The 13,799-nt window shown below is 33.9% G+C and overlaps 1 protein-coding gene across 2 annotated transcripts; it reads left to right on the plus strand.

Moving 5' to 3' along the window:
- The first annotated feature begins 4,194 nt into the window (after window positions 1-4,194).
- LOC113496703 lies at window positions 4,195-6,974 on the plus strand. Of its 2 annotated transcripts, XM_026876006.1 has the most exons (5): window positions 4,195-6,084; window positions 6,189-6,269; window positions 6,340-6,414; window positions 6,548-6,591; window positions 6,634-6,974. In XM_026876006.1, exons 1-5 carry the CDS (start codon window positions 5,874-5,876, stop codon window positions 6,649-6,651), a joined length of 429 nt encoding a protein of 142 aa, XP_026731807.1. In that variant the 5' UTR covers window positions 4,195-5,873; the 3' UTR covers window positions 6,652-6,974. The 2 variants fall into 2 exon arrangements, with proteins under 2 accessions (XP_026731807.1, XP_026731806.1); XM_026876005.1 differs by having other exon boundaries at window positions 6,548-6,974.
- The last annotated feature ends 6,825 nt before the right edge of the window (window positions 6,975-13,799 follow it).

Below are 13,799 nucleotides of genomic sequence, written 5' to 3' on the forward strand. Positions count from 1 at the left end.
GTCAACTCTAATCTCTGTACCAAATTTCATTAAAATCAGTTCAGTAGTTTAGACGTGAAAGCGTAACAGACAGACAGACAGAGATACTTTCGCTTTTATAATATTAGTAGGGATTAAACAAGAGAAATCTGAAAAATGATCGAAACGCCGTCGCCCGCGCCCCGCCCCTTTTGTAAGACGACTAAAAAATCAGCAGCGTTTGCAATATGGCCAAATTAAATAGTTAAATGAAAGTGGTTAAAAAGGTTAAAAGTTTTCTATCAAATTAAATATCTAATAAACGAACTAGAGTTTTAATTTACGGCATATTTTGGAAATTGTAAATATAATGAAATTGTAAAATAATAACATCAATGTAATATGTAAAGAAATAAGTTTTTAAATTTTAAGATCGATTCAACATACATGTCGATAAACAGTACAATAGTTTATAATATAATCGATTAGTTATCGACTAACAGTCAAAGGGCTAATTAAAATTAAACCTATTCATGTATTAAGGCAACTAATTAATATAAATAAATAATAAATAAATGCGGACAACATCACATACATTGTTCTGAACCCAAAGTAAGTTGCTATAGCACTTGTGTTATGGAATTCAGATACAACGAAGGTACCACAAACACCCAGACCCGAGACAATGTAGAAATGTGAATTTTTACATTGACTCGGCCGGGATCGAACCCGGGACCTCAGAGCTAGCGACACCTTGAAACCGGTGCGTGCGCCACTCGACCACGGAGGTCGTCCGATATGACTTAACCGACTTTAGAAAGAGGATATTATCTTGTGTGTAATTTCATACAGACTTATGAACAAATTTCAAGGAAAAGATGGTTTTTTTTGTGTCAGGAGTCGGTTTATATTAATTGTAAGTATTATAAGATATTGTATATAAATTAGTTTATAATATAAGGTTTGATAGAGTGATAGTTTTAGTCAAACTGGTTTGATGTAATCAGCTCTTTGATTGTTCTAACGTACGTGTGCTGCATGTTACAGCTCAAAATCCTGATTGGATTGTAGAGATATCTAATTAATAAGATGAATGACTTAAAACATATAATTTGTTAAAGATATTTTGAAGTGCTATTACGTAAAGAGCGATAGGAATGGAACAGCGAGAGTTTTGCGATGATATTGTTAATGTGACTTTTTGTACAAGTTCAATATTATATAATATAATTGTGAGATTTTTGCTATTGTTTCGTAAGCAATATAATATTGTTGATTGTTGAAGTCTAAATTTAGCTTGCACTTTTAGTAATATTAAGATTCTATTGCAATTGCTATCATTATTAAATGATGTAACGGTTTACTCACGCGTATTTATCGGGGTAGCCCGACTAGTTTCGGACCCAACCGGAGTCCTTAATCATGAGCAGACGCGGCGGGATCGCGAGTCGAACTTAACGCGTGAGTAAACCGTTACATCATTTAATAATGAATCATTCTCACGACAGTTACTTGCAATTGTTATCGCTTTTTAAGTAATACTTCTAAAAGAATTTCTTTTATAAATTATATTTAACTCGTTATTTATCTTTCAAAGTCCAAAGTGACGTTGGAGAATTAGCGTTATGTACCCAGAGAAGTATAAGCAGGGTTACAGGGTCGCTCAGACCCATAGTCTACTGATTCTAGAAAACCTTTATATGTAGAATGGAATATTTTCTAAATTATATCTGTTTAGAATTGACTATTTATTTATATGGGTATTTAAAAGTAATTAATGATTTTTGCCACTAGGTTATTTGGGCTTAGAGTCGATTTTTCAATCGCCAGATAACTTTTATCTGAGAAATAAATATGGCTGTCAAACGTCAAACATATTCGTCGAATAAAAGTTTACTGGCGATTGAAAAATCGGCTCTAAATGTTATAATATAAATTATCTGACTGAATATGTTTGACGTTTCGACAGCTTTTGGTATAGGAAATATGTCAAACGACCATATTTATTCCTCAGATAGAAGTTAACTGATGCTAAAAAAATCGTCTCTTTAGATTATAGTATGTCAGACAGATTTACAATAAATATTGAAGTAGTATTTTTTTGGTTTTATCACTTTAAGGAAGAACTTCTTTAGATGATGAAATGTATGGTAGGGGGCTTAGTGACATCACTTGCTAGTAAAGCGTACTGGTAAGTGACGTCACACGAGATTTCAAATCAAAGTATCCCCTTTTATATTCTGTTTACGAGATAAAAGAAAAAATACGCATTCAATATTTTTTGGAAGGCCTTCTGACGAACTAAAACAGTTTATGTTTAAGTCAAATACCCTATTTCAAAAGACTTGGATGGATTTAAAGTTTCATACATTATAAAGAAATACATGTATAAATAAATAGTTTTCTATAAGGTCGTTAAAGGAATATAAATTATTCGAGCGAGTCTTTCGAAAATTTTCACAAAATTTGTTGCTTTTTTTCCTGATATGTGAATTAGACTCTGAAATCATTATATAAGTAGAAATTGTTTCGTCTGCTTGTGTTCAATAAATTTGTATTTTGGTTTTTAATATAGGTATTTGTGATTTTTGGTAAATATATCGACTGTTATTGCTAACTTTAGTATAAATGTAAAAAGGGGTCGTTTATACCCCTCTGTGGCATTAGCAGGTGTTTGTGTATGAGATCGATTATTGCGACTTTAATTACTTGTCATGTTTTAATTAGAAACTTTCTTTACAAGAATAAATTACGAGACTATTATAGTAATTCTGGTTCGGACAAAACAAGACAAAAATTCAATTGGCTCAGCCGACTTTAATGCCTCAACAATTTTCAGACTAAAAACCAGATTTAAAATTATCCTTTTTTTTCAAAAAAGTCTAAATATTTACCAAAAACATACCGAAGTTCAAGCTAATTGATACATGATTGTATTTAAATGTATCGTTAGCGTATTGTAAATATTCAATAGTTTAAGTTTTATTAAATGTTTTTAATTATTATCATTACGATAATTGACAAACAAGTATATTATTAATTGTTAGGGCCGGCACACACTGGCGGGTTCGTCTCATTATAGATGTCATTCGACGCTATGTTTGTATGTAATAATGGAGTTAGGGGCCAATGTTTAAGGTCTCTCGTCGGTTTAATGCGAAAGAAATGGTTTTTCTTAAAGTTTTCCAAAGGGAAATCTTGTAGATTTAAATTTTCTTATTGAAAACTTTGAATTGTAAATTATGTAGTTTTTATTAATTTCTCGTGCAGTGTGTGCCGGCCCTAAGTACAGTGTGTAAGTCTTGAAATAGATGTGTTAACCACATTATATTTAAAATAGAAACTTTAATAATAATGAAGCACCCCGTTCCTGTCCCAGATTATTATGACTGCTAAGACTTACGACTTTCGACTTTCGACTTTAGTGACTTTCGCGATTTTTTGACTGACTTGATATAAAAGGCAAATAAATTTTGAGTTAAATGACTCTACTTAAAGGTTTTTTTCTACTTTCCATTTAAGTATTATTTTTGTTCAAGTATTCCACCAATTTTCGAATGAATTTAATCTGAAGTTTTAGACCGCTGCTAGGGAAAAGCCGCTAGCTGACTGCAGGATACCATATTTCCAATGCTTGAAATACCGGTTGAAATTTTCCTTTACCGTTTTGTCAGTGGTGTCTTAGAATAGCTAGAACTGTGTCTATAATAGTAAAAATTAGAATATGTAAAGTCAAACGCATATTATCTATTTTATACTTTAATAAATCCAATTTATTTTCTTTTAAAGATGAAATTAGTATCAAATTAGACGATCGATTTTTCGTAAGGCCCCGTATATAGCAGATATTTATATTGTTTATTGACGGTAGTTCAGAAAAAAATGACTTAGGACTTGCGAAAGCCGACAACCTACATAAAATAAATATTTACTTTGTCTCTATGTTAAAATAATATTAAATGTAAAATATTCACAAACATTTTAATAGTACTGTGTGTAGGTATTCTTTTACCTTTTAATAACTATAGTCAAACATAATATTTCTATAATTGCCAACGTCAATACGAAACGCTTCAATGAAATGAAATGAAATCATTTCTTCTGCAAATAGGATATTTCATCACTTTTACATGTCTTTTTTGAGAACGCTGGAGTCGACATTTCCTATCTGACTACCCTCCGTCTCTTTTAGAGTCCAGACAATTTTAAAATTATATAGAGATGACAGGTTCGAAGTCACTTGTCTTATCAAAATGAATCTCTTCTCCATACATTTTAAAGTTATGTATTGAAAGGTAATTTAACTGCGAGTGATTCTGAAGCAAGTATTATTCATCTTGATAGCAGTCAAAGAAAGATTTTACACTTTTTTAAAAGTCAATAGTAGATTTGATTATTGTAAGATATTACGACTTTTGCGTCTCACTATAACGACTTTTCCGCCATTGATGTATTATAAAACTGAACGCGTGCGAGTCGAACAAGCGATACTGAGTGGTTTCTATGCAAAATTAGTCTCTCATCAAATTTATGACTGTACGAACCGTTGTTTAACCTCGGGTGATTATTTTTGTTATTTGTAAAATTCATTTTTCAACCTATCAGTACGACTCACAATGTTTGATCAGTTTCACGACTATTTTGACTTTCACGACTTTGACTTTTTTGACTTTCCCGACTTTCATCGAACAGCATTTCTTTTATGATAAGTACATTAGTACCATATTAATATTATTATGTATACTGTACATAGATTTTATATAATTGTGTTTTGAAAAAGTTAGAAATAAATAATTGTGAATAAATTGATAATTGTATTGGTTGTTTTATTTTTTGACACTTAGTTAAGTTTGATAGCAAGTCATTCTTGAAGCATGCGATTTTGACACCTGGAGCAAAAGTCGTTGGTTGAATAAAAAAAAGACTCCTGCACTCATTTTTTTTCTTTTTTTTAGAAAGGAAAGCTATTTAATCCTTGTGTCGCGTTATTCAATAATACATGCACAAATTCGGAAGTATTCCTGGATCACACAAACGGTTGTCCTACGCGAAGATGGAACCCGCGACACTCTTGGTGAACTCAACCACAGGGCTTGGTAACCGTTCCAAATCAGTGTGATAGTGGTTCTTACTCAGGTTCTTGTCAAAAGCTCGTTCGGAGAGGAATTGATTCCCTATCGAAATAAGCACTGGGATAAACCTGGTTAATTTGAAACGGCAAATGGGCGGAGCTTAGGCGAATTAACCAGGTTTCCGAGCCCTGCTCTGACAGTCCACAAACTAAGTTTATGATCTCAATTATGACTGTATGTGTTACAATATGTATTTATATTCTACCAATACTGGTCTTCAAATAATAACCTTCATCATCAGCGGAATTTTCGTCCACTGGTGGACATAGGCCTCATAAATTGCACGCCATCGTGTCTTCGGACAAGCATTGCTGTGTCCCAGGGTGCAAGGAGAGTGGAGGTATGTCAGCCTTAATTTTTGTTATTTTACTTGTTAAAGTATTAACTGCATAACATTTACCAGCATAAAAGCTGTTCACATTGTTCACAAGTTTGACATTATAGAAATCGTTGCACTGTCTCAATAAAATCTTGTATATTTATAGTATCTCTGATGAAACCACTTGGCCAACGTGATATACAACCGTTAGATGAACATTTTTGTTTAAATCATACTTACTGTACCATTTGCACCCATTGGTCTAAACCGGTGCTTTCAATGTTATGTCTTCTTCGAAGTATACTCCCGTGCCCTTTTGAGGAAAATAAATAAAGTTCACTATGTAGCAATGCAACCCACTGAGACAAAGCTGTTAGCCTGAGTATTGTTTATGATTGAGATCTTGGTTACAGCAACATTTGTGTTTGTTGACTTAACTTAGTTATTTTACATTTATTTTAGGTATGCGTCCAGTGCTTCATAGGTTCCCGAACCCTGAAAGCGATAGAGAAAGCTTCAATACATGGCTTTATGCGATCGGTAGTGATATATTGGGCTTGGAAAACAAGCACATATTTAAATACCGCCGTGTGTGTCGCTCACACTTCGAAGATAAATATCTATGCCGTAACAACAAAATCAGCATCATTGCTGTGCCAACATTGAATATGCCAGGTTTGTATAAATCATCATTATGTAAAGGAATATACTTATTGCACTGTGCTGCACTCATTCCATATTATGGCTTTATTTTGATAATTATGTGTTCTTTTTTTTAGCACCATTATCACTGAAGAGATTGAAATCTGTTGAAAAGAAGCCTTTACAACAAATTCTGGAGCTGCCATCAACATCATCAGGTACCTTAAATTTGCTTAAAGCATTTATAAAATAAAAAATTAAATTTAACATGATGTTCTTTCTTTCCAGACCCCACTTTAAATATTAAAGATTTGCTGCATACTTCAATGAAAATTGGAAAGGATGTACAAAAAGAAAATATTGGTAAGTCTTTATGATTTCTTTTTTAATTAAAGAAAATTTGATTGTTGTCCATGATTATGTTTCTACTATACCACATGATTATTTAGACAAATATTTTTAGATTGCTTATTATTAAAACAAACTCATATTTCAGAGCCGGAAACTCCAGTGCATGAGCATAACATGCCACTTGGAAAGGTTTCAATACCCAAGAAAAATATGAAACAAAATCTTGGTAAGTTTGTCTTTCTTTATTAGTTGACGAAACTATAGAGATGTGTTGGAAACCAATATCTAATCATACAAGAAAAATATATCTAAACCGGGATCACGATTCAATGCCCGCGAGTTGCATGAACTGCAGTGTAGTTACTTGAAAATATTAACCTAATCTACTTATAAACCCAGTGGTAGAGCTGTTGGTTTTCCTTCTTCTACTTAAATAAATAAGTTTATTTCGTTAAAAATCTTTTAATTTGATTTTTAAAGTATTGTTACTTCGTTCTTTTTTCCCCTACAATACTCATTCAGTTTAAATTATTCAATAGAGAATAATTATTTTGATTAATTTCGCTGTCGAAATATGTATTTACTATTTAGTATTTATTTATACAATATGAATACTATGTCAATAAATATTCATTTAGAATTCTCAAAAGTTATTCAGATTTTCTATGCAAAATTATTTCTTTTTTTTTATTGAGTATTGTCATTTAATTGTTTTTTTTTCTGTCTGTTTCAGATAAGAACATCCTTCCGGCAGAGTGCAAACAAACTGCGGACCTGCTGTTTTTCATGGACGACATATTTGACTCCGTGAATGGCAGTAAAATGAAAAATAAATATGCTAAACCCCTACTTGGCCCAGCAACACCATACTCTGACCACCAAAAAACGTGGATTGAGGGCATACAAATATTTAATTCTATAAAATTTATAACACCATCTGGTAAAACAGAAACGGTTCCCTCTGTTACCAATTGGGTGTGGACACTGAAAGGAATTCAAACTTTATTAAAAAAAGTAAAAGATAATTATTACGTGTCATCACTATGGTTGCGGCACCTTAATCAGGACCCCTTAGAAAATTTCTTTGGCGCGGTGCGAAGTCATGGGTGTCGCAACACTAACCCAACCTGTGATCAATTCGAATCTGCTTTTGCCACACTTTTAATAAATAATTTAAGCAGTGTTCACACCCGCGGTAATTGCGAAGGAGACTTTTGCGATGCATTGCACTCGTTCATCATCAACGAAAATGCGAAAGCAACATCGACCTGTACCTCATTCGATTTTTCTAAAATCTTTGATTTTAATTTTACCCCCCTAGAGGTAAAAGAAAGGGACCCCCGAATTATTTCACCAATACAATATATGAGTGTATATTTCTTAAAAAAAATTAAATCAAAAGTTTTTAAATCTTGCACTGATTGCAATAATGATTTCTCATCAGTAAATGAAATAGAATATATTAAATATAGGGAATATGCAGGTCGAAGTTGGCTTTGCACTCCCAGCAAAGACTTGGTAGAATTGATTTCAAATATGCAAGACATAATCAATGAAATAATTAAAGAAAATATTGAAAAAAAATATTTAAAAGAAATTATTAAAACCATTATATTGACATTTGTTGATTTTCAATTTATAAAATGCAACATACACAGGACAAAATTAATTGATTATTTGATTAACATTGTGATTCGTTGCATGATTTTTAATTATTGCAAAAATATCAACAAAATTTAAGCTGGGAGAAGAGAAGTTGATGATGATGAGGACAATCTGCAAATTAAAGCAAAAAAATTAAATAAGTGCTATAAAAGACACAAGTAACATAAGTATATTGTAAAATATATCGAGACCTTTGGGTAGAAAGGTCGTATAAACCAAAACCCTACTTTTTAGAAGAGTAGAAATACGTTTATTTTTACTTTAAGATTCATGACTTTGTTTTTAAGTTGTAAAAATATAATCTATGAGAAAGGTTCTTATTTGTACTCTGTATTTGTTTTGTATTAAAACCATTAGAATCATAGATCGATTGAATTTTGGTTAGACGTAGAAACTCAATTATTCATGTTTAAGTTGCTATAAATATTTTTCAATTTCAATTTTAACTTGTTAGGTATATTGCACCATTATTGAAGTAATAGTAAATGTTGATTAGAAAGTATTAGAATGCTTAAATTTTGATTTCCTATTTTAGGTAGATTTATTTTATTGGGTATCGTAAATAATAATTGAGTTTCTATGTCTAATCAAAATTCAATCGATCTATGATTATAAATGGTTTTAATACAAAACAAATGCATATATGTGTTTTTACTACAGTAAATGTGACCATAAGCTTACTAAAAATGGATATACGAACCATACAGTTTCTGACAAAGTACATTCATGGGATTTATCAACCAAGAGTTGATTTTTTCTTGGACGTATATCCAAGATAACTTTAAAACTGAAGAGGATAGGAAGGTTTTGGTGATTTAACCTTTTTCATTTGCAAATTGTAAGAACCTTTCTCATAGATTATATTTTTACAAAGTAAAAACAAAGTCATGAATCTTAAAGTAAAAATAAACGTTTTTCTGCTCTCCTGATGAGTCCGGTTTTGGTTTATTTTCTACTCAAAGGTAATTGATATGTAATACATATATTTTTGAGTGTCCTCTCTGTTCCTTGCACGTTTTTCTCCAGGGGAACCGTCTACAATTATCTAAATTTTACTAACCTACGCCCTGATAATTCAAAAGTGCCTGTAATTGGTTTATTTGAAATAAATGCTATGAGTTTGAGTTACTTAATGAAATGTTTCATTTCTAAATCCTTAATGTCCTACAGCATAGCCGTTCCATCCATAAAATTTTAATAATAGTACCTGTACGTACGTACGCATAGCCTCTATTTATATGTGTATAGGTATAGCTATAGTTATAGACATAATGAGTAATGATTCCAACTCCTGATAACAGATGGCGCTAGCATCTAAGCGTAGGTGGTTACCCATTTTAATGCCGAAGATTGGTCTCTATTACAGTATATCAGAATGTACTCTGTGGTCAGCTAGTAACCTAAATAAATTTAAAACAATTGTGACAGTTTAGGTAATCAATTCCTTCGATTATTTGAATTCTAACTAACGACAAGGCCAATAATCTCGACCTATAAGTCAATGACCTTGACCTTGACCTTGAAGTCAAGCATATTAAAGGACGTCAATACGCGGAAGAACCTGAAATTTAATGATATGATAATGATTACGTATTATGTAAAGTAAAAAAAAAAAAAAAAAAAAAAAACTGTACTTCTACTTACAGCTTAGTTCTTGTATTGTCAACACGGAATAGTTAGGTAAATTGGTACATAGTAATGTCATCGTTTTTGAATGTACGTTGATGAAGTATTTAAGAAACATAAGGGCTTAAAATGTTTCTTAGTTCATCAACGTACATTGACTGGTGACCGCCGATCCCACAAGCAGCACTACGACGCGCTAACGGTTAGCCTGTTTCTATCTGTGATCCAGTAGTTTATACAGGGTGGAAGGAACACCGTACCCCCAAAGTCGCATAATGACTTTAAAATAACGTGTAAATTAATATTAAAGAAGTCGCTACCGTCGGTGATTAATATTTATAGATTTAGTCATTTTTGAGCACGCAATGAATTGGTTACCGCGCGATCCTTACGCTCTGTAATGTGGTAGGAGGGCGACACTCGGCGACACGATCGAAACATTCGAAACGCGCGCGCATTTTATAAAAAATGTTGTGATGTAACGAAACACAATCACAAAAAAAAAATACCCGTCAATTTACACTATTCTGACATCAATCTGTGTCTTGTGTATTATTAAATCAAACCTACTCTTACCTTAATCTCGCTCACTTCTAACCAGATAAGGTTCGAAATGTCCGCCATCTACGTGCACACAAATTTGGGCGCGGCGCAAAATCTGCTGCTGAACCCGGGGTAAAAAGTACTGCGTCCAGTAAATGTTCATCGCGAGACTTGCATTGCCACGTGCTTCGCCATAACACATTAGCATGTTGCCATTCTCCCGGGCGGTAAAATGACCTATAGAGCTACTAGGATTTGTGTGAGAACATAAGTGTTTTATGTGACTGGAATAATTATTCAGCAGTTTGTAGGAAAAAAAAATAAAAATGAAGATTTTTAGGCAGGAATTTAATTAGTAGATAATGGATATTAGTAACAAAACAGAGTTTAATTTTAGAAAATTATTGTTTATAACAACATGTTTTAGAACTACAGAATTCTAAACAAAAACAAACTGTTAATAATAAAAGATTTTAATAAATGTCGTAGTACGATAAGTTGATAAACGCTGAGAAGGTGATTTTTTTATTTTATAACATGGAACCCGTGTAACAAAAATCGATGTACTATTTTATCCAGTGTCACAGGTACGTCACTCGCCAAAACCGCAGTAGTGCCCCCTGTAACCGGGGAAGGTCTAAAAGTAACCCTCCGAGGTGCGACATGTGCCCCGTCGGGGGTCAACGCTAGGGACTGGTTTCCCACCAACCTAGCGTGACCTAACCCAGCGTGCTACGCACCTCGAGAAACGAAAAATAACAAAACTCACGGATCACTCTAATATCGACTATTCCGAGCTATGCTATGCTAGAAACTACGGAAAACGTTAAAACAAGGCGATTTCCGCGATCTCGACTTTTGGAGTTTCACCGAGCTACGCCAACCTAAGTAGTGCTACGCGCCTCGAGAATCGAAAAATAACAAAACTCACGGATCACCTTGAAATTCACTATTCCGAACTATGCTATGCTAGAAACTACGGAAAACGTTAAAACAACGCGATTTCTGCGATACCGACTTTTGGAGTTTCGCCGAGCTACGCCGACCTAAGTCGTACTACGAAACCCCCGAGAAATGAGAAATAACAAAACTCACGGATCACCGCGATATCAACTATTCCGAGCTATGCTATGCTAGAAACTACGGAAAACGTTAAAACAACGCGATTTCCGCAATATCGAATTTTGGAGTTTCGCCGAGCTACGCCGACCTAAGTCGTGCTACGAAACCCTAAAGAAACGAAAAATAACAAAACTCACGGATCACTCTAACATCGACTATTCCGAGCTATGCTATGCTAGAAACTACGGAAAACGTTAAAACAACGCGATTTCCGCGATATCGACTTTTGGAGTTTCGCCGAGCTACGCCGACCTAAGTCGTGCTACGCACCTCGAGAAACGAAAAATAACAAAACTCACGGATCACTCTAATATCGACTATTCCGAGCTATGCTATTGTAACGGAACGTTACATGAATAATCATGTTTTGTTTCTACAAATTATAAATTGAACTACCTACATATTGTTCATATTATAATTGGCAGCGGTAGGTATATTTATTAAATTCTTACTAATACATAAAACAAAACATAGTTAAAAAATATAATAATATTAAAATAAATAAAATCAATTATAACTGTGCAAAACTTAATTAATAAAAATAAAATAAAAAAAATGAAAATGAATGCATTATTCTTTGTTTACGCGTGTTTTGGAACGCGCCGAATGAACCGAACGAACCAAGAATGAGTTCGATTGAGGGAGAAGCGACGGCGCGAGCGCGGTGCCACGCGGCCACGGGGGGACATACTGGCCAGTCGCGCCTAGGCTGATGCGAGCGTGTCACCTCTGACCACTTTCCGTCCTGTCAAGAAAAAAAGTTATGTTGAGAGTGTTCAAGTTTAATACTTGCACTTAATTCTGTAGATACTATTAGAATATTTCGCGCCCAAAAAAGATGTATCAGAACATTATGTAGAGCACAACAAATAGATAGCTGTGTCCCACTTTTTAAAAAACTTAATATTTTACCTCTCCCAGCTCTATATATATTTGAAATTTGTGTCTTTGTTTATAAATATCCCTATCTATTTGATAAACATAATGATATGGTTTCTAGGCCAAGTAGAAGAATACACAAATTGTATATACCTCAACAGAGACTGCATTTGTTTTCCTCCAATGTTTTTTGTATGGCTATTCGTATTTACAACAAGCTACCTGATTATTTTAAATCTTTAAAATTTACTATATTTAAGGCAAAACTTTTTCAACTATTAAATGAAAATGTTATTATTCAATAGATGACTATTTAAATGACAAACTGTGACCTTTTAGCTTATATGACATGTACCAATTCTGTTTTTTTATTTCTTTTTAATTTTTACTTTTTGTATTGTTACTAAAACCCCGTTTGCAATATGACATTTTTCTATTTTCATTCTAGACTTAATAATATTTGGACGCTGGAAACAGTAGAATATTATGGACTTTATTTTATGTAACACCTGTTGTAACAATATTCTTCCAAATAAATAAATAATTATTTGTATCTCTTTTCAGTCACGGGATCACTTCATGTGAAGAGACCCGGTCCTTTTTAAAGGCTTGCACGGGGACACAGGTCCAGCATGTAGAGGCCTTGTTGAGAACTTTAATCTAAAATGTGATGGGGTATCTACCAGGGGCCATCCACCCCTGCTCTATTAAAGAACAAACATGGACGACCCAAGGTAGCTACAAAACTATTGCAAATTGTAATGTGTATAAATAATAAGGGCTATTGGTATTAATAATGTTAAATGGAATGGTTTCCTTTAAAGCTATGGAAAACTATAGCACCTGCCTTTCAACACATAAAAATGGAATTAAATTGGCAGGCGGTGACTCGCCGGCTCAAAAATGGGCCCCCCATCATACCGCCACGATAGGCAGCGAGAGGCAACATCAGTGAGATAGGCTAAGGGTGTAGAGAGGTGCGACACCGATTCCACCATCGCGGGTCACGGACCCGGAGCGGGTTTCCTCGTTATTACGCCATTAGACACTTCCACCCCCGAGCATATAGCTCTAGCGACCCCTCTCTAGCCAGCCAGTTAAGGCAAGAAAGAGCTGGAGTCCCCGTAAAGAGTGACCCCCTGGGGCATTCAGGTTCCGTTGTGTCGCTACTCACAAACAGCTCGCCACAAGCTGCCCTGCGGATGTATGCTCCTACATATACCTTCAGCCACATTTTTTATTTCCATCTCAAGGTTTGAAAAAGCATACTAATGTACCCTCTGGTCATGCGTTATTCCCATGGAGAGAGAGAACGACTAGCCCCGAGGGGCAAAAAAAAATATATTTTTATTATTATTATATTAATACTTTTGTGAAGATCCCGAATTAGGGTAAGTTTTAAATAGCACACAATTCACCCATCTTGATCATGTAGTTGTATGTTCTATGTGCCACTGTACCTTTGTCTTGCTTTGCCACTCGTTTGTTACTGTGCTGTGTTACTCGCTTTATGTTGCTTAATTCACCAAGCTAATGAGCTAACACTATTTAAGTAAAGTAGT

Source organism: Trichoplusia ni, chromosome 8 (genome assembly GCF_003590095.1).
Source record: "Trichoplusia ni isolate ovarian cell line Hi5 chromosome 8, tn1, whole genome shotgun sequence".
Lineage (NCBI taxonomy): Eukaryota > Metazoa > Arthropoda > Insecta > Lepidoptera > Noctuidae > Trichoplusia > Trichoplusia ni.

Excerpts from the sequence above, each read along its gene's own strand:
- LOC113496703 (XM_026876005.1), top strand. The coding sequence starts at position 5,874 with ATGCGTCCAGTGCTTCATAGGTTCCCGAACCCTGAAAGCGATAGAGAA. Across the intron at positions 6,085-6,188 it reads GCCAACATTGAATATGCCAG|CACCATTATCACTGAAGAGA; the intron begins GTTTGTATAAAT and ends TCTTTTTTTTAG. Across the intron at positions 6,270-6,339 it reads GCTGCCATCAACATCATCAG|ACCCCACTTTAAATATTAAA; the intron begins GTACCTTAAATT and ends CTTTCTTTCCAG.